General features: G+C 41.5%; 1 protein-coding gene across 1 annotated transcript in view; it reads left to right on the forward strand.

The window, feature by feature from the left end:
- Positions 1-264: 264 nt before the first annotated feature.
- Positions 265-22,511, forward strand: part of LOC109428360 (mannosyl-oligosaccharide alpha-1,2-mannosidase IA) — a 42,921-nt gene continuing 20,674 nt past the window's right edge. The window contains exons 1-2 of the mRNA XM_029855522.2: positions 265-780; positions 15,756-16,484. Of these exons, the coding sequence (XP_029711382.1) occupies positions 16,059-16,484 (426 nt within the window). The 5' untranslated portion in view covers positions 265-780; positions 15,756-16,058. The remainder of the gene's footprint in view (positions 781-15,755; positions 16,485-22,511) is intronic.

Below are 22,511 nucleotides of genomic sequence, written 5' to 3' on the forward strand. Positions count from 1 at the left end.
GAATAAGTCCAAGTCTCGCTCAAAATCAATTCCAGCTGTGCATACTCGAGTCAGCCGACTCAGACAAAACAATTCGCGTTCCAATTGAATCAATTGGTACCAAGTCTGATATGCATGCATGCATATCGCACTTTATTTACTCTCGATTCTCGTCATCCAACATGCTCAGCCTGTCGAGCTCTGAAGCTGAAGCCTATGCTGGTAAAGCAGTTCAAATATCACTCAACTCAATTCAACTCGCCTCGGCGCGCGGCCTACTCAGTTCTCCACACTTTCCGATTGTGGTGCCAGTAAAGCGAAATTCTCAACAAGTGATCATCGGACTCCGCTCCGCGGACGGACCGGCGGGCTGCTACGACGAGACGATCGCATATCGCAACGATGATCAGCTGTGGTTTGCGTCGTCGTCGTCCGCCACTCGTTTCTCTGTTTCTCTCGTCGCCGTACAGCGCGGCGTGGCCCAGTCAGTCTTGAATCGATCGCGTACGGTTGCGGATCGTGTCGTCGTCGTCGTCGTAGTCGTCGGTCGTAGCAATACCTACATCTCCGCGCGCCCTCCGCAACTTGCCATTCAGAACGGGTTCGCTTCCAGTCGTTTACCTGCCTGGCAGCAGTGGTACAAACAGAAGAAGAAGCGAAAAAAGCCATCAAAGCGAATCTCTCTCACCACACAGGTCGCCTTGCCGGTACAAGGTTGGACCAGCTTCGTGGAAAATCGCGCGCGACGGATCATCGTCGAATCGGAAGCTGTTGTTGCTGCTGCTGCGGTGATCTGGAAAAGTAGCTACACCGCGCAGCAAATCAAACACACCCACCCTTGTAGAGTTTAGTGACGCGCGTTGTAAAGCACGGAGAGGTTGCTGTAGCACTTGGGGAGGTTGGCACCGGTACCTGATGACCTGACCATGACTGCGTTCACCGGTCTCCTTCTCGTCCGTCGCTTGAACATCGTCGATCTATTGAACTTTAACGACTGTACTGTGCTACTGGAAACTGGTTTTCTCTACGGCGATTTTACGACTTGTCTAAGTGAGCTCGTCAGCGCAGAATAGCGGATCCATGCAAATCCACCGCGCGGCGAATGCTAATCTACAACAGCTAAAACATAAAAATCTAATGGTTTGAAGTGTCGCGTGTGTGGTAACGGGAGCTGAGCTGTAGTGTGCTGTGCCGAATCCCTCCGAGCACGCTCGGCCAGGCCAGTCGAAAGTGAAACTGATTGTGCAATCAACCGCGTCGCGAAAGTTTCGTATTGCTGGGTACTTGATGGATGCATATATGCATGCGAGGAGCGGGCATACCTCCTAAAGTATGTACCCGAAATAATCTGGACACGCAAGCATGGCAGTAACTTTGCAAAGGGTCCGTTTTTTTTTTATTTATGTGTATTTTAACATAACGCTAATTCTACACTTAAGGGTCCGTTAAAATTGGCAAAATTTGGACTGAAATTATCTTGGTACACTCCACCCCAAATTTACGTTCACTTTCGGGGGGGGGCTAGTTTACCTTCTCCATGTGTTGGAGTACTGACCAAGGGTTATCATGTGTGGCCATTCACTATTCGGTATTATGACCGCAGATGGCAACACTGATCGATCTACACACTCAGCGAAGTAAACAACCGAAATTCATCAAAATACCTTATAAAATTTAGCCATAACTGTAAGGTATGGATGCCGTAAGAATACCTTATGAAAATTGAACATGCTTATTATGACCTAATTACATAAGATAAACTTATGAAAAGAGCAGAAAAACCCTAAAATGATGCAGACTGGAATCGATCCATGAACGTCGAGATCACTGAGCTCGTGCCCAACCCACGCGGCTATCGACGCTTGATAATATCGTCTTGCTAAATGTGTATAAAAGCCAAAACAGTGAGTCGATTCTGCGTCATAAACCGACCTTATGGAATTCAATCTAGTCGTTATGAATTATTTAAAGGCCATTTCATAAGTTAGAACTTATGATAATCTTAGGTTTATTTGCCTGAGTGCATAATATCGTCCATTAACTGGAGGTGTTGCTAGTTAACTAATAAAGTTTCAGCTGCTCTATCTCGGGATGGACAGCAGTTAAAAATGTTTCGTCTTTAACAAAGTTGTTCAGAAGAACAATAACATTCTGGTGATTCACTAATTAGTTGGTGATTTCACCTCTAGGTGGCGCTAGTTATAAAGAAAAATTTCAGACTTCTCTATCTTGGAAACCAAAGCAGATAGAAATGTGTCGTCTTCGGCAAAGTTGTTCAGAAGGACAAGAATATTCTGGTGATTCACCAATTGGTTATGACGCATTCTCCCGAATGACAAATGCCCGAAAGTAACAAACGTCTGAAAGTCGTTCGCCTCAATGTAACATTCTCTCGAATGTATTAAATTCCTCATCATTTTTCCAGAGATTCACGATATTTTCATTATTTTTCCATAATTTTTAAACGTATTTGTCCATGGTTTCACCATTTCACTTCAGATTTAGTTAAAACAATATTTTATATATTCCTTCCAAGAATTTATAACTCTCTTAAGAATTCTTGAAAGATTGTTTCTGGTAAACCTTCCATCATGATTTTTTGCTAATTTGTCCAGTGCTTTATCCCGGCATTCCTTCAGGGCATTTCAGGAGTATTTCCAAAATACCTTTCATTTTTTTCTAAGGAATCTGGGATTCCCTCCAGAGATATTCTAATATTATCTGCCAGAAATAACATTTTTTTTGTGTCACAGTGTGAAACAATGTACTATAACTTTGTCGCACATTCGATTTGCCTATCTAATACCGGATCTGACATACAGATACTCGATTATCCGGGAGATCGATTATCCGTGATTCATTATCTGGCAAAAAAGGCTCAATTATCCGTGGTGATTTTTCGGAGTCATCTAGATGATCGAGTCGGACCTGTATTGAGCTTTGTTTAAACCTGCATGACCAGTGTTGCCAGCAATATTATTTTTGTATTCCAGCGTGAAACAATGTACTGCACTGGATGTGCATTATAACATTGTCGAACATTCGAATTGCCTATCTCACACCATATCAGAGATGTTGAGCTATATTTGAATCTGTATGATCAGTGTTGCCAGCAATACAGGTACTCTTCGATATAACATACAAAAAACTTTTCTCTTTGTACGTTATATCGAAGTGTACGTTATATAGAAGCAGAGAAAAAATCACATTTTTTATGCTGGTGTTAATGGATTCGCCGTAAAATTAACTACTAATTACGATTTCGGTGAAATTCTCAAAACTAATAATGAAAAACATGAGTTTTTGCTAAAAAGCCATTTCGTTTTTTGTGCTTCGATATAACGTACATTTTGCTTCGATACTCTCATTTTTTCCCAATTTGCATTAATTCTGGGTAAAAAGGCATTGATTCTAGTCATTTCGTAGTTTATCTGGGGGTTATTACTGAAAAAAAAGAAGTTTTTCAATGCTGTACGTTATATCGAAGCAAAATGTACGTTATATCGAATTCGTTATATCGAGGGTACGTTATATCGAAGATTACCTGTAATATATTCTTTTGTGTTGCAATGTGTAACAATGAACTGCGTTTGAGGTGCACTATAAGATTAGCTAACATTCGAATTGCCTATCTCACACCATACCAAAGATGTTTTGAATCTGTTTGATCAGTGTTGCCAGCAATACTATATTTTTGTATCCCAACGTGGAACAATGTACAGCACTTGCGGTGCACCATAACATTGTCGAACATTCGAATTGCCTATCTCACACCATATCAAAGATATCGAGTTATATTTGAATCTGTATGATCAGTGTTGCCAGCAATAATATATTTTTTGTCCAAACGTGAAACAATGTACTGCACTTGAGGTGTACTATGGCCTATCTCACATCGGATCTGTGATATTCAGCTATATTTGAATGTACATGACCGTTGTTGCCGACAAAAATTTCTGTATTTTAAAATTACGTCAATGATGGCACTAGATTTCTACATAATCTTAACTGAACAATCGAATTCGATATATTATCTCAAAATCGTGTTGATCGATGTTCAGCATTATGCAGTGTTGCCAGTTGCATAGATTATTTTGAAGAACCAAATTTAACAAAGACAAGTACTCAAGGTAAATCTAGTTGACTTGCTGATATTGTGTTACGTTACTTCATACTACAACGAACATGGACACCATCCCAATTGTAGTGAATTATATATTCAGATTTTGGTTTACAGTTCAGCACTGTTGCTAGCTTCAAAATACTTCGTTCTATTCTATGCAACATGAAACAGTGTTTGACGTCTACTTACATTATGCTGGAGAGTCTTTTATATTTTATACATTCTTATGTATATATTCAGCAATATATGACTATCCCTATTTATCCCTATTTGAACAGTGTTGCCATCTAACATAAGAAATAATTATATCAAGAGCTATCACTGGTTCGCCTTTGTTGTCCTTTCGAACTTTTCTGAACATTACATGTGTACATATGTGCCTTAAGCTGGAGTTTGCTCAACTCTTTGAGATTTGTTTGTTCAACTCTTATACAGCTAAAATGTTTGTTGGGTAAGTTCCCATGAATAGCTTTGTATAAAATGTCATCTGATTATTTAAAATTTAAAAGTCTGAATATGTGAATTGTGTCGCAATATCTTCAAAGAAGTCAATTCATAATCTATCACCTTATGTCTGGCATCCATGTACCAGGGTGAACCCTCTATCAAAAAATCATTTCCTTAAAACAAAACATTCAGACATTCACATGAGCTTGTGCTGATGTAGTGGTATGTACGGTCTGCCGTGGGCAAGCGATCGCAACCATCATTTCTTTTCCCTACCCGCATTGGCCAGCAACCTGACGTAGCAGGCGCCGTTTTCGTCTAAAAATAGAAGATCACCCACAACACTCACACATTGAAGTTGCCTATTAGTTCCAAGCAGCTATTTCATTGGTTCCTTCTTGTGCCAGTGTCGTTGATCCGATGCTACTAGTACTCTACCGCTACATAAGAAACATATTCTAAAGAAACTTCAGACAAATTTATGGCCAAGTTCACCCATTCATTGTACAGTAATTGTCAAATTGCTGCGTCCAGATTATTGCAAGTACAGGCTTCAGCAAGTATCAGCGAACGCAAGGAATACCGAAACGGAAAGAATAATGTTGGAAGTAGTCAGAGTTGTCAGCACTAGCAGTTGCTCGGTGGTGGAAGAAAACCGAGAAAACGGCCTACTTGACCGGCCAAATGAATAATGATAATAAATGGCGACGCGTCGATGAAGATTTCTCGCGTTGTTGTTGGTTGGCCTCATAATAAGTAGAGGCACAAAGTGACCCGTTTTTGCCCTGCCCCTTTATTGTACTTTTGTGTAACCCTGGAAACTGAGGGCGGTGTGGTCATCGCATCGGTCCGGTCATTCGCTGTGTTATTTGTTCAATTGTACCGAGTTGGCGCAATTTTGAGCGCGCGGTTGTCGCCCTGCTTACTGTGCTTGCTGCTATTGCTATTACGTAGACAAAGGCGACGCTTTTGAGCTGAGTCAGAAAATACCAAAGTGCAAAGGTTCAACGTGAGACGTAGAACCGACCATGAGCGAACGCGTGACGACGTATGGGACGGGTTGGCTTGGGAAAACGCATTATTTTTACTCGAACAAGAATGCCGGCTAGCACCGGCTTTCAACGGGCTTGGAACATTGTTTTCCTAACGGACTTGCCACGACCACTTAGAAAGTTAGGAAAATTTTCGTTGGGAAAAGATTCTAAATAGTACCAGGAATCGAACCCAGACATTCCCAGGATGGTCTTGCGCGTTTACCGCTTCGACTACACTACATTCTTAGCTCAGTGTTGGCAACACTGAAATATTCAAGTAGTCTTTAAGTGCATCAAACTCTTTCAGGTTATCGGTCGGTAGACATCCTACTGGGGAAAGCTTTATTTACGAAAACCAAAACAAGTTTCACTTTCCAACACCCGAACGAAGATCAGAGATCATTGTCTTTTGATTGAACCATAAAGACGCCACAGCAAAAATGCAGAACAGTATCCCACCTGACTAATTTGCATTCATTGACATTTGTAGCGACGTCGCGTCGCGCCGTCCGCCACCAGGAAACCTGTGTGGCTCGTGCTGAGATCGTTAGCTTACAGAGCATGATATCAGCTATCAGTAAATCTGGCTGGGCTGTTTTTCGATTCTTCTTATATAATTAGCGAGATCTCCGACCAGTGGCATCGTAGTGACGCAGACAGTCGCTTTACAATGGGCTTTCTATAGTTAGTCTATATAGCTGCCCAGCATTCTAATGCGGTAGCAACATAACAAAACAAACGAATTATGCAAGCGATTGTTTGAGGTTTTCCTAATTGATGTTTAATCAGCGGATGAAAGAGGATGGGTTCGTCTCAGAGATGTAACGCATTAACCTAAGGTATTATGGATATCAAAGAATGCTATGAATCTCATTTCATTGAATACAGAAAGTCATTTTTGTAGATCAACACTTCAGAAATAAAAATATGTTTGATGGTTCCGTAGTTATTGAGGAAAAGGTAATAATAGACAATAACTGTAAATATTGACGATTCATACAGCCGAAACGGTAAACATGAGTATTCAGCAAGCAAGATCATGCTAAAAATGATTCATAGTGCACTAAGCTTAGAAGCAGGCTTTGCCCCAGTGGGGACGTTACACCAAAGAGAAAAAAAACTTATTAGAGCAATTGTACGACTACAAAACACAACCTGGTTCAATAGCCGGCAATAATTAATTATCGTTTATGAACCTAAACTCGTACGAGCTTCTGTTATCATAATTTTCTATCTTCCACTTCCACGTCTTAGATTTGGCAAACCTGTTTGCCAAGCAACCACTCGAATGACTCAGCAGTTTGAAGTATAATCACTGGGCAATATTTCCCATTGGAACGATCATTAGCCGATCGATCATTCGATGGGAATCGCAACTCGTACATTCCTTGGTTGGCTAAATGAACACCTTTTTTTGCAAATTCGGTGCACATTATGTTTCCTCCGCTGGGCTCTGCTGCTAACGTTTTCTTGCAATTCATTTGAGTTAAATTAGTCAAATTTAACAGAATCTCCTCAAGAAAATCATTGGTATTGGTTCATAAGGAGTTTCTTGCGAAATTTCTTATGAAAACATGCAGGATTTTATGGATTCATTATAGAAGAGTTTCAGAATGATGGAATCGCCGGAATTCCTGAATAAGTTATTGTTATAAAACGATGTTTATTACTTGCCCAACGTTTCGACACGGGGTTAGTGTCTTCTTCAGGGGGAAACTAATTTGGTCGTTTTTGGTCTTGTGTTTCGTCTAACTGTAACTGTCCTGTCATTAATTTGTTGGTACATGACTTATTTTGCTTGTTATAACTTTCAACGGACATTTGACAATTATTGTTATAACAAAAATTAAAATAAAATTATCGTGAAATGTGTGACCTTCTGTAGAGTCGTGATTATTATAATTGCAGGCACAGCTATTGAAAGGTTTCTTGGTAAACTTCTTGGAGGACTTTTTTTTTGCAGAATGCTTGAAGAAATCGTTGAAGTTTCCGAGATCGTAAGTTAATAATTTTTTTACTGAAAATTTTACGAAAATTTCAAGGGTATTCTTGGAAACTCTTATCACGTAATATCATCTATATCTAATAAATTATTACCTTTCTACATATATTTTGCTTGATATGCAGAACCTTTGCCAGACATTTGTTTTCTGAAATTCTTCCTTTTTCGGAAATATCTCCTGGAGGTATCGAATTCATTAGCGATTTTTTCGTGAAATTCTCCAAAAATCCGTTCTGGATTTTTTTTAAGAATTTCTTGTTTTTTCAATATCTCCCGAAAGAATAAAATATATTAGCGATTTTATCATGAAAATTCACTGGTATAACTCTATTAGTATCTTTACAATTAATCCATGATTTTTTTTAAGTTTCGAAAAATGTTCATGGAATTCTGTCAAAAGATTTTTTAAGACTTACATTAGATTTATTTCAGATTTATTTATTTCGATTTCTACCATTATGTTTGCTACGACTTATTTCAAAAGTTAGCATTAGTATTAGCATTAGCATTAAGCGAGTCGCACAAATTCGTAGGTGGTACAGTCCTAGACCGCTGTTATGAGGGTTGCCTCCTTCCCGTCGGAACCAAAGCGCAAAGATTTGGGACTAATCTCTGACTCTTAGACAAGACTGACGCAATCCTCCAATGGTCGAGCACTGTCCTGGCCACGTCCTTGCGACTGCTGAGGAATGGGAAAGGATGCTTAGTTTTGGACACCTATGAAAAATGTAGACAACTCTACGATCTCTCAGGCCTAGGTGTCACGGGAATTTGGGTGTTGTTAGTGGAGGGTAAACTCCAAAGGATACGCTTGGTTAACGTTCAGGCACACCATTGTTAGACTGCTTCGAATCAGTTGTCTGCCTAATTCATCCTGTTTTCCTCGTCATCTTGTTGGCATTTGGTTGAATTACTAGATTCTTCGGTTGATAATCTGAAATATAAAATAATATTAACATCGTACGTCAAATAAGTTACATATTAGTGATACGCTCGCCACAGTTACATATTTTTAAAATATTAATTATATCGTACGATACATTTACCTGAATCCTGCTGAAATAAAATGTTAATTAGCAGTACATTGAAACACAAATACTACAAAACACAAGGAAAAGAGCATCAAACTTTGATCTTGGAATATTTAAAAATACGGTAAATATCAAGATCAAAATTTGATATGGTAGATCTTACACCGCAACGCACCATTCTAAGGTGATCTACCCACGTTACGGGATGTGCTACGACTTATTTCAAAAGTTCCTCGTAAAATAGTAGACACTTTGGCTGATAAGCAATCAATGAACCATCGATCGAAAACTTTTTTTTATTTAAAAACTTAATTCTGTTTGCAACATTTTTTGAAGCACTTTTTTCGATGTAGAAGTTGTCATCTAAGGTCATTGAAAGATAATGAAAATTTAATCATTAATAAACATCAATTAATCAATATAAACGCTGTTCATCCGGAGTGCAACAAAAGGTAATATAAGCATTAGGGTGGTCAAAGTTTTTTTTCTGTATTAACGAGACTTTTAGCCCTAAGCTAGTTCATCTCGGGACCCACGCTTTACTCCCCTTCCCACATTTTTGTGAGTTTGTCAGCAGTGGGATTCGATCCCAGGTCCTCGGCGTGATAGTCAAGTGTTCTAACCCTCACACCTGGTCCGCTCCACTGGGTCAAAGTTATATATCGGCATCAACATTTCAAAAGGGCGTAACTGCTTTTACAACCAATTACTTCTCACAGAGCTGTGCATCGTATATCATTCATCTCACATCCATTAAACGAAAGAGGAGGATTTTATCTTTCTAGTTGTGCTAGTGGATTGCTCGGGAGGGATGAGATACGGTCCACAGCTTTATGGGAAGGCATTGGTTGCAAAAGCAGTTACGCCCTTTTGAAATGTTGGTGCCGATATGAAACATAATAAAATTGTTCAGATTCAACCACACCAAAGATTCAAGTCAATTAAAGCGATCACGGCACCAAATGATTACGTATTATCCGCGCTCACTTCTAACAAAAATGCAAATATAGGAAACAAAGCAAAATGCGCTTCATTCCTTAGTTGAAATAAAGGAACATAAAATCAAACAGTTTCTTTAGAAGTTTCTCCAAGGATTCCTCCTCCCAGCCAACCTGTAATCATATTTAATGTTGCATAAGATGTTTAAGTGGATGGGATATGCGTACATTTTACATGCGCCTAAATTAAGGCATGTATGTATATGGCCTCCGCTTTATCATCTTATGCAACATCAAATATGATTACAGGTTGTCTGGGCTAAGACTGTTTTGCCACTTTCTTCAGAAAGAGCCTAAAAGCATCCCTTAAGTCATTAATGCAAGACTAAGCTTTCATAGAGAACATGAATTCGGGAATTCTTCAGGAATCTCTTTAAGGATGCCTACGGCTATTTTTCCAAAGATTTCTTAAATATTTCTTCTAAAAAATCTGTTGAAAATTATCAAAAGACTAACAGACCCAACGTGGCTAGTCCGTTCCTAAAAAGTAGTTTTTTTATACAATCAAGAAAATCCTAGAATCTCCTAGACGGAAGTTTCTAGAAGCTTTCTTGTGCATATATGATATATTTCACTCAGCATGGTGCACCTCTTTGGAAAGCGCCAGAAGGTATACTATTACATATCCACCATTGGCTTGTATGTTACTGTTGTAGGGTTCTAATTCATAGAATAAAAAGAAACTTCTAGATCTTTCTACAGGATTGATGCAGCAATGCAAAGATGCACCAATGCAAAAATGCAGCGATGCATCAAGAAAAGATGAAACAATACAGCGATACACTGATGCAGCGATGTAACAAAACGATACACCAATGCAAAAATACAACAATGCACCAATATACGACGGAACAATGGAAAGATAATACTTGTATAACCATGTGAAACAGTTCAACGAAACATTTCAAACGTGACGGAAGAATGGACAACTCTGGGATTTCATATCTATGATTTTTATTCATAGAATCTTCTAGAACGAAACTTTTTAAAAGATTCCACGAAAGCTATTACATCAATGCACATGTGAAAAATTTCACAGCATTGGGCATCTCATCGAGAAGCGCTAGAAGGTATACTTCCAAGCATCCACCTTTTGACTGTAAATGACTGTTGTAGGGTTGTGATCCATAGAATGGAAAGAAAATTCTAGAAACTGCTGAATTGATTTATCAAAACAATGCAGCGATGTACCAATGCAACGATTTACTAATTCAAATATGTACCAATGCAACGATGTACGAATACAGTGATGCACCAATGCAATGATGCATCAATGCAATGTTGCACCAATCCAACGATGCACCTATGCAACGATGCACCAATGCAATGGGGCACCAATGTAAGGATGAACCAAATCAACATAGGTACAATGCTACAGTGTAATGATTATCGAAGCTTTCATTCTGTGAAACATTTCAATGAAACCTTTCAACTCTGGGATTTTATATACATAAGTGACCCGATTTTGTCAGCTCCTTTTTGGAATTCATTTTTCGCTCTCTTCAAAAACTTAAACAATTTTTTAAACTTTTTATTCCTCTAAGTTCTTCATCTCTGCGGTAGTTTGATAAATAATAATAAATTGCTTAAATTTTAATCTTAAGATAATGAGAGCAAACAGTTCGTCGCAAAATGGGGCTGACAAAATCGGGTCCTTACTGTATATGAATATTTTAGAATTTCTTCAAGGATCTTGTTAGAAACTCTTGCAGAGGTTTCTTCAATCGGATAAAGCTTTCCTCGATTAATTTATTTAATAATTTCTCCTCGGATTTCACCGAGGATTACTTTTGGGATTTTTCCCGAGATCGCTTTAGGAATTCTTCCAAGGTTTTATTGAAAATTCTAAAAGAATGCCTTCAAAGCGGCCTTTAAGTATTCACTTAGAATTTCCTAAATTGATTTCATTCATTCATTCTTGAACTGATTTTCCCAGGTATTTTAGAAATAATTTTGTGCAAGAAATCTGTCGGGAATTCTGTCATGCAAGGATTTCTTCATGTATTTATATAAATACTCCTGCAAGATTTCCCGTGATGAACTAGCCTAGGGTTAAAAATCTCGTTAATACAGATAAAAAATAAATCCTGCAGGATTTTCTCGAATATTTTTACACAAATTCCTCCAAAAAATTCTATAGGAATTCCTCCAGAGGATATTTTGAGTATTTTTGCTTGAAAAAGCCTAAGAAATTCCTCCAATACATACAAGAATTCAGGAACTCCTTTGGAAATTCAAATAAACAATATAAGAATTCCATCAAAAATACCTCCAAGAAATTCTATTAAAATTTCCTAAAACTAATTTTTAGCAATTGCTTTGTGATTTTTTTTTCGGTAATTATTTGTGAACTTCTTTGGTAATCATCTTATTTTTTTTTGGAAATTCCTTTGGTAATTCTTTTGAGATTTTCTTTCGTCGTTCCATTGTAAATTCTTGGATTTTTGTTTTTCAATTCACAAAAACTCTCATAGAACTTCAAAAGTAATAACAAACTGAATTCCACAAAGAATTAAAAAAAAAATCCAGAGGAATTTTCTGAGAATTACCGGAGAAGTTTTCAAAAAATTGCCTCTCAAATTTACAAACGAATCGACTAAGGAATTTTCAAAGTAGGTACCTGTCGAATCACAATTTCTAAAGGAAAGTGTGGCTTCGTGATCGTGCGGCTAGTGTCACCAAGCATTGAGTCGCATCGTGCTGAGGAGCGCGGGTTCGATTCCCGCCGCCGCTAGTTCGTTGTCTAGTATCGTGCTTCCTTAAAAGAGCGAATAGCTCACTGGGAGTATTGAACGTGTCCGTGTCTTTTTATAGGAATTATTGAAAGAATTACAAAAGCAATTGTCAAGTGTATTAGCAAGAAACATCCGGTGAAAGTTTCAATGAAATTGCTAAATTCCTGTAGGAGTTGCCTGATAAATTTCCAAAGCAGTTGCACAAAAAAGTTCGAAAAGTAATGCAGTAGATATTTTCAAAAATAATACCCTAAATTTTGAATATTATTGCAAAGAAATATCCAAAAGAGTTACCGAATAAAATTAAGTAGGGATTGCTGAAATATTTGTTAATATTTTTAATATTTTTTTTTACCAAAGAGATAGGGAACTCAATTTTCGACACAATATCTGAGACAGTTTCCAAAATAATTGCCGAGAAAGCTTCTTAAAAAGAGCAGAATGAATTCCGAAAAAAAATGCTTAAGGAATTCCCAAAGAAATTTTCGAAGGAAGTTTTCAGAGTAATTGCTGAAGGGATTTCCAAATATTTTGAAGATATTCCTTAACGAATTGCTGCACGGAGTTCTAAAGTAATTACTGAAAAGACCCGCAAGAAATTATTAAAATATAATGTAAAAAATCTCTTTAACAATTTTCACAGAAATTCCTCATGAATTTTACTTCCATATCGGAGTTTTTTCGCATGTTTTCTTGTGAAGTACACCGGGGCAAATTGAGACGGGTGGGGCAAGATGAAACAGCGGGTTAACATGATGTTATCCAATGATGGGAAATAGCTTGAATACCATAACATATAGTTTTCGATTCAAACAATATTTGGCGAAAGAAACATTTTAAAATTATATTGAAATCTATTTCAAAACTTCGCGTTTCATCTTGCGCCATCCGTTTCAACTTACCCCGGTGTACCTTATTTTGGGGCCCCTGCAGGTACAAAGAGTAATCATCAAACTAATCAAAACTAAACTAACTAAACTACTTGAATAAAGTGTGCACATTTATAATTGTTAACAATAAAGACTTCAAATTAGCCATCTGTGTGCCCTATTCCACAAACTCTTGATAATCACGAAGGGTCCTTACATACCTGTCAGCAGATCTGTGAGTATTGAACACGCACCTCCGTTGCTTCGCCACTGCCGTTTTAGTCTCACAACGGTCTACTTTTCCTCACTTTAAAAATCAGTTGCATTTTGATTCATAATGCAACTCATTTCGGTTGCATTTACGAATCATAATGCAAACGTTTGGCCAACAAATTATGTTTCTACTGCATAAGCTTGAAAAACTGTGACGGTTATAGTGCAGCTTGCTTGATTCAAATTTTCCATATCTAGCATGCTGGAATACGTAGGTGATCCAGGGTGACCCAGTTCAACCATTAGGAAGTATGATGATACTGATGGAAATGATTATATCACAGTGATTAATTTTATCATTGCAAACATTTGTGTATGCAACTTGTTGCTAAACTCGATTTTTACAGTACTCGACATATTTATCTAACTCTGCAAGCCTCGTTGGATAAATGTACGACCGGTGCTGTAAAAATTTTCATTTTGAAACTCTGCACAAATAACTATTTTGTATTACATAATCGTAATAGGCTAGTTTACGACACGTGTTACTTTACCTCATTTCATTATACAACAGAAAAGTGTTGCTTATTGTATTACATTATGCAACACTTTTCTGTATCATGGCGACAGTAAAACAGTCCACAGCGCGTCCGGATGACCGCACCCTTACTATTGTAGGAAATTCTGTCTCATGGCGACAGTAACAACAGTCCACAGCGCGTCCGGATGACCGCACCCTTACTTTTGTAAGAAATTCTGTCTCATGGCGACAGTAAAACAGTCCATAGAGCGTCCGGATGACCGCACCCTTACTTTTGTAAGAAATTCTGTCTCATGGCGACAGTAACAACAGTCCACAGCGTGTCCGGATGACCGCACTCTTACTTTTGTAAGAAATTCTGTCTATGGCGACAGTAAATACTGTCCACAGCGTGTCCGGATGATCACACCCTTATTTTCGCAAGAAATTGTGTCTCACGGCGACAGTAACAACAGTCCACAGCGCGTCCGGATGACCACACCCTTACTTTTGTAAGAAATACTGTCTCATGGCGACAGTAAATACAGTCCACAGCGCGTCCGGATGACCGCACCCTTACTTTTATTCTGTCTCATGGCGACAGTCCACAGTCCACAGCGCGTCCGGATGACCGCACTCATTTTTATAAAAAAAATCTGTCTCATGGCGACAGTAATTACAGTCCACAGCGTGTCTGAATGACCGCACCCTTACTTTTGTAAGAAATTCTGTCTCATGGCGACAGTAAAAACAGTCCACAGGCGTCCGGATTACCGCACCCTTACTTTTGTAAGAAATTGTGTCTCATGGTGACAGTAAATACAGTCCAAAGCGCGTCCGGATGACCGCATCCTTACTTTTGTAAGAAATTCTGTCTCATGGTGATAGTAAAACAGTCCACAGCGTGTCCGGTGACCGCACCCTTACTTTTATAAGAAATTCTGTCTCATGGCGACAGTAAATACAGTCCACAGCGGGTCCGGATGACCGCACCCTTACTTTTACTCTGTCTCATGGCGACAGTAAATACAGTCCACAGCGCGTCCGGATGACCGCACCCTTATTTTTGTAAGAAATTCTGTCTCACGACGACAGTTTGCGCGCCTACTAGATTGCTTGATGTGCATTTGGCAGACCATGTGCTACTAGCGTGCATTTGAATCAATCAAAAAAAAAACAACAACAATCATCATAACCTCTTTTAAAGAACGGACAATTTTTCAATTAGGTTTTAAAACAGTTTTATTGCTACTCTTAATACGGTTTGCAAAACCACTCTGAGAGTGGTCCACTTATCCGGAAGATATTCTTAAAGAGGTTATCAAGAGGTTTTAATATATAAATCAGTTTTATTGCAAGTTTTATAATATTGGTCATGGAGATCTCTTTTAGAGCCGAACAAAACTTAAAATGTTACTCTACGTAAACAAAATTTGGAGTGTATTCCACTTCTACTAGCAGAAGCTCGAACAAAATTTCCAATTTTGACGCACACTTACAAGAAATGTTGTTTAACTAAAAATGCTAAGGATTGCTTAGTGTTCTACCTCCTAGGAATGACGCAATAAATGACAAGACAGGTTTAAGATAAACTTAAGTCAAATTCAACGACCATTGATTATTCCGTTCCGGATCTATTCTCAACCGTAAAACCCGACATTTAAAAGCCAAAAAAGTGAACCCTCCAGCAACCTCTCGTTGTGCTTTGTGTGCGGAACCTCGAAAACTCGCTGGGGTGAATGGTGCTTCTGCTGCTGCTGCCCGCGGATGGTGAATGTGATTTTCTTCCATCATCCAATCTAAGTCCAACCTTGCCACCGGCCGCACTGGCTGCGCTGCAAGTGGCTGAATGGTCCATGTGTACATACGACTCGACCACGCTTGTTGTGCATTCTTGGGCGAATGTTGATGTGCTCAGCGTCGCCGCCGCCGCCGTGTAGTACAGCAGAGACAGTAGTGTGGTCAGAGAGCAGAAATTGAATCGAATCGAATTCGGAACGCTGCCGCCGCCGCCGCAAACAAAGGAACTCGATCGAATCGGAACGGTTGTGTGGGTGAAGAAGTGCTGGTGGTGGCGCGGTGGAGCTAGTGGCAGTGAGTGAGTGCTATGGCACCGGCCTTGAGTGGGGTCGCGACAGCGTTATTTGTGGTGGCCGTTACCGGTGTGACGCTGGTCGTTCACAGGCGATCCAACGAGGATCGTGCTGCTGACCGGTATCGGACGTACGAAGATTACACCAAGTTCAATCGGTTTGAGGGTGACGGAGGGGGTGGTGTGGTGGATAACTTGATTGTGGACGTTGACGAGTTCAGCAAGCAGCACGGTGGAGGGGGTGGGCCGATCTACAGCTATCAGCACTGGTCCCGGTTGGATGTGGACTATGAAGACCAAGAAGAGTACAGCTGGCGAAGTTCGGTGTTCCAGAACGTGAGCTACACGCCGGCCTACAATAGGTCGGCCGGGTGGTTCCGGATCGAAGGGGATGCTGAGTGTGGCGGGACGGATCACGAGAAACGGGACAGGGTGAAGCAGGTAAATGGCATACTTATTGATGACTTGCGCCGCGCTTGGGCGGAATAGATAACGAACGTTTGTTGGAAGAACGATCGCAATAATGCGATCGCATGGTGGGTGGTGTATTATACCGTCCATATGATGTTCCTTTTGAGTATTGCTGCTTAAATATTACGGAAGAGTTGTCTAAAAATGAGTATTATGCAATTTGTAGTATTGTAGTGCGTGTTAGGATGGCTCACTATCAGAGCCGTAGCGTAGTCCCATGGCGCCCTTGGCAAGCATACAGGTTGGCGCCCCACGACAATTGGTGATTGTGTATTTTTAAAGGTTGTAGTTATTCATTTTTTTCCAAAATTTTTAAAAGTTGGGTTTTGGTGTTTCGAAAAAAAATTTGTTTTTTTTTTCAATTTTCTTATGGTACTTTTCATTCGTGTTTTTCTTTTGGAGTTCAATGGATGTTACCCAAATATTTTCCAAAATTTATTTCTCTTGTACGAATATAAGGGCAACATTTCAAAAATTTCACTAAGACCAACACAATAATAAGAAATGACATAAATGATGAGTGCATTTCTTCAAGATATTCTACAGATTTTTTTCTTTTCTGAGTTTTTTTTTGTTCTACTGAATATTGTTTAAAAAATATACTCAATTGATTTTCAGGGGTTTTCAGGAAAACTCATACAATTTATTTTACAAATTTTCGGCAATTAGCTTAATTGGTTTTACCAGAATTTTCCAATTACCTAACCAGAGGTTTCCTTTGAAATTTAATGACAATATTTCCCAGAAGATCTGTGAGAAACTTTTCGGTTATCATTAGACAAGCTATAGACTGGATAACCCAACAAACATTTTTGCTGTACTAGGGTGCAATATACCACTCTTAAGCAAGGTTTAGCTTAGGAAACTGCTATACAGCTGGTTCTGCTCTCAAGGTGTTATAGATTTACCTAAAATGCCACACACTGAATTACTGGCAACCCTACCGAATCCTAAATTGCCCACTATATAACTATCTTGTTTTGCTTTGTTTAATCTCCCCCACTTGCACCTCAGTTATGTATTGTAGTCGCCATGTTAACCACGCGAATAAAAACGTTTCGATAGTTCCTCGTGTAATTCCGTGTATTTTTATAATGCGCAAAACCGGGCTCTGTTTGCTCCCGGTGGTGGACCGGCTGGAGGAGGTGCTCCGCCATACGCTGCTGCTGTGGCCCCAGTCGCGATGCAGTCGACGTTCACAGTCGAGCCATTTGATCGCCATAAGATGAAATGGTCCCGCTGGGTGGAGCGGCTGGAGGGTGCTTTTTTGCTGTTCGGAGTTGGTCCCCAGGCGAAGCTGCCGATGCTGCTGCACTATATGGGAGCCGAAACTTACGATGTAGTTTCGGACAAAATTGCTCCGGAAAAACCGCAGACGAAGACCTACGACGAAGTGGTGCAGATTCTCGAAACCCATTTTAACCCGGAACCACTCGAGATCTTGGAAAACTTCCGGTTCAAATGTCGCAAGCAAGGCGACGAACGTGCAGAGGAATCGATCGACGATTATCTCATTGCTTTGAGAAAGTTGGCCATAACCTGCAATTTTGGCAACTATCTCAATACTGCGTTGCGGAATCAGTTTGTTTTCGGGATTAGAGACCGGGGAATACAGGCGCGTCTGCTAGAGGTGCGCAATCTTACGCTGGACCGTGCCCGCGAGATTGCAGTGTCGATGGAGGCGTCGGCCAAAGGTGGACAGGAGATCCATTCGCGTCAGGGAAAACCGGAGCTGAACCTTGTGGAGCATCTGCCAAACAAGCACGCAAAATCGAAGGCGAACAAAAAGTGCGTCGTTCCTGCGAAGAAAGTGAGTGCAGAAGCACACAGTCAGTGATAAGAAGAAGGGAGAGTGTTTTCGTTGCGGGAGCCCCGCTCACTTCGCAAATAAGTGCCCGCACGTGAAGACGACGTGCAACTACTGCAAGGTGGTAGGCCACCTGCAAAAAGTTTGCCTGAAGAAGATTGCGGCAGAGGGTGCCCGAAGAAAAAGTGATACACACCAGCTGGATCAAAATGCGGGGAATGGAAACTGCGGAGAAAGTGTGCATACGGAAGAGATCTGCGGAGTGTATGATGCTGCTGATTTCAACAATAGCGTTGAAAAGTTCTGGCTGGAGCTGTCAGTGAACAATGCCACTGTGAAATTTGAAGTTGACAGCGGCTCGCCAGTATCGATCATGAGTGTGTCGGACCAGAGAAGAATCTTTCCCACGGCTAAACTGCATCACCCGGACACTGCTTTGGTGAGCTACAGTGGGAACATGATCGAGCTGTGCGGAATGTGTGTTGTGCGCGTGAATTACGGTGGACAAAATCACGAACTGTTGCTGTACGTGGCGAAGAACAAAAAGCATCCACTGCTGGGTCGTGGGTGGATGAAAGTGCTGAACATTGATGTGAACAAGTTTTACGAAAACGTCCACACGATCGCGGTTGACAACAGTGCTGAATCGGTGAAAAAGCTCATTGAGCGATACGGAAACGTCTGTGAGAAGTCGATGGGTAAAATCGAAGGGCTAACAGCCAAACTGCAATTGAAGCCAGATGTGCGGCCGGTGTATTTGCGTGCGCGACCGGTTCCGTTTTCCATTCGGGATGCGGTCGAAGAGGAGATTAAAACCTTAGAGAAGAATGGTGTGTTGGTGAAAGTGAACCACAGTGCGTGGGCGACACCGGTTGTCCCAGTGATGAAAATGAACAATCGAGTGCGACTATGCGGTGATTATAAGATCACAGTGAATCCTAATCTCGTGGTCGATGAACACCCCCTGCCCACCGTCGAGGAGCTGTTTGCTAATGTGGCAGGTGGTGAGAAGTTTACGAAGATTGATCTCTCGCAAGCCTATCTGCAGCTGGAGGTCAGTCCGGAGGATCAGGAGGTCCTCACTTTGAGCACTCACCTGGGACTGTACAGACCGACGAGGCTGATGTACGGAGTCAGCTCCGCTCCGGCTATCTGGCAACGCTTGATGGAGGAAGTACTGAACGGGATTCCAGGTGTAACGGTATTTCTGGACGACATTCGAGTAACGGGGCCTAACGACCAGGTCCACCTGCAGCGTCTCGAGGAAGTACTGAAGCGGCTCAGCCAATACAACATGCGGATCAACCTGGACAAGTGTCAGTTCTTTGCTGATCAAATCGAATACTGCGGCTACTTGATCGATCGCAACGGAATCCACAAGGTAAGAAATAAGATTGATGCCATTCAGAACATGCCTGCGCCGACGACCAAAGAGCAAGTCCGCTCATTTGTTGGGTTGGTCAATTATTACGGTCGCTTCTTCCCACATTTGAGTACGACCATATACCCGTTGAACCGTCTTCTGCGTAACAATGTGGCTTTCCATTGGACAAAGGAGTGCGAAGAAGCCTTTTCGAAGGTGAAGGACGAAATGCAATCCGACCGGTTCTTGGTACACTACAGTACGGAGTTACCATTGGTGCTGGCGACCGATGCGTCTCCATACGGGGTCGGTGCAGTGCTTAGCCACATTATGCCGGACGGTACTGAGCGACCAATCATGTACGCGTCGAAAACACTGAACGATACTCAGCGAAGGTACAAGCAAATCGACCGTGAAGCTTATGCGATCATCTTTGGAGTGCGGAAGTTCTACCAATACTTGTATGGACGGAAGTTTTGGCTCGTTACCGACAATGAGCCGGTGAAGCAGATATTTTCGGAAACCAAGGGTTTGCCGGCAATGTCGGCACTACGGATGCAGCACTACGCGACGTTCCTCGCGTCGTTCCGCTACATCATCAAGTTTCGTCCAACGAAGGAGCATTACAATGCGGATGCATTTTCCCGTTTGCCGGTCGGTGCGAAGACACCGGACAACGTCGTCGAGGAGGTTGACTTGCTCGAGGTCAGCATAATCGAAACACTGCCGCTGACGGTCGACGATCTCGCGAAGTCGACTGCTGCTGATTCTACGGTACAAGTGCTACTGCAAGGTCTGAAAAACGGGAAAACGGTGGAGGCCCGCGATCGGTTCGGAATCGATCAAACCGAGTTCGCACTACAACAAGGATGCATCATGCGCGGGATCCGTGTGTATGTCCCACCGGATTTGCGACGGAAGGTGTTAACGGAGCTGCACTCTACTCACTTTGGGACTACACGGCTGAAGTCGCTCGCCAGAGGCTACGTCTGGTGGGAGCGAATCGACAAGGACATCGAGGAGCTTGTCCGATGCTGCGCGGCTTGTCAGATGACACGCCCTGATCCAGTGAAAGTCCCTCTACACTGCTGGGAGAAGCCAAAGGAGCCGTTTGAGAGAGTGCACGTGGACTTTGCAGGTCCATTCATGGGCACGTACTTTATCGTGTTTGTGGATGCCTACACCAAGTGGCCGGAAGTGCGGATCCTCCGCGACATCACCACGAGCACCACCATCCATGCGTGTCGTGAGTTCTTTGCTTCCTTCGGGATACCTGCTGTGCTCGTCAGCGATCATGGCGTGCAGTTCACGTCGACTGATTTCCAGAGGTTTCTGCAGCTCAACGGAATCGTTCACAAGATGGGTGCTCCGTATCACCCGGCTACAAACGGACAGGCCGAGCGTTTTATCCAAACGTTCAAGAACAAAATGAAAGCTCTGAGCTGCGACAAGTCGAGGATGCATCCGGAGCTCTGCAACATCCTGCTCAGCTACCGGAAAACCATACACCCTGCCACCGGAAAGTCGCCTTCAATGATGCTGTTCAACAGACAAATCCGGTCTCGACTTGATCTGATGGTGCCGAATGCTTCTGCCTCCGCGAAGAAACCAGATGTTTGTGCCAAATCGCTCGCGGAGGGGACGAGAGTCGCTGCTCGTGACTATTTGGACAAGGAGAAGTGGAAATACGGTCACGTTGCGGAGAAACTGGGCAAACTTCACTACAACATCAAGTTGGATGACGGTCGACTCTGGAAGCGCCATATCGACCAGCTACGGGAGGTCGGTGCCAACCTGCCAGCACGCCCTACGCTGCCGGCAATCCCCGTGGAGATGGAAACCGTTCCAGCTGTTCCACGAAGCGATGTCCCGGAACAGACTCCATGTGCTGTTGTTCCGCCGCCTATAACTGCGGCAACCCCGATTGCTGAACCACAACCTTCGAGGAGTGCATCTGCTGTAGCCCGGCCGAACGTACCACCTGCGGTACCTGAGCCAAGGCCGCAGATCCCTGGAGTACGCGCAGAACCCAACTACCAGCAATCACCAAGGCGATCATCAAGGATTATCAAACCGCCTCGGAGACTTGATCTGTAGAGATAAGTACACATTTCCAAGGGGGGAAGAGTTGTTATAGATTTACCTAAAATGCCACACACTGAATTACTGGCAACCCTACCGAATCCTAAATTGCCCACTATATAACTATCTTGTTTTGCTTTGTTTAATCTCCCCCACTTGCACCTCAGTTATGTATTGTAGTCGCCATGTTAACCACGCGAATAAAAACGTTTCGATAGTTCCTCGTGTAATTCCGTGTATTTTTATAATTATAATCCGGAAAACTACTCTCGGCTACGACACAAGGTATTCCCGAAGAAGTTTCTATATGAGTTTTTGTTGGAATCTGTGTAAGAATTCCTGGTGGAGTTACTGAACAAAATTATGCAGGAATCTCTGAAGGAATTCTGCTTGAATATCCGGTTCACATGAAAATCCAGGAGACATTTCAGCAAGAATTTCCAATGGAATTTATGTAATAATTCTTACAGGAATTTCTGTAGTAGTTTGCGAAGTAATACATGAAGGAATTTGTGAATAACCCCTGGAAGAATTTCTGAAAGACTGTTGAAATTTTTGAAGAAATCCCTGTAAAATTTTCTTAAAGAATCTCTTGAGGATTTTCTAAAAAAAAATTCGTAGAAAATTTTATGAAGTAATCCCAAAAAATCCCAGAAATTTTTGAAGGAATCCATGGAAGGCTTTCATTCAAATTCTTTAAAAAAATTGTTCTGAAGAAATTCTTTATTTATGGTTTTCTGAAGGA

This window comes from Aedes albopictus, chromosome 1 (genome assembly GCF_035046485.1).
Source record: "Aedes albopictus strain Foshan chromosome 1, AalbF5, whole genome shotgun sequence".
Lineage (NCBI taxonomy): Eukaryota > Metazoa > Arthropoda > Insecta > Diptera > Culicidae > Aedes > Aedes albopictus.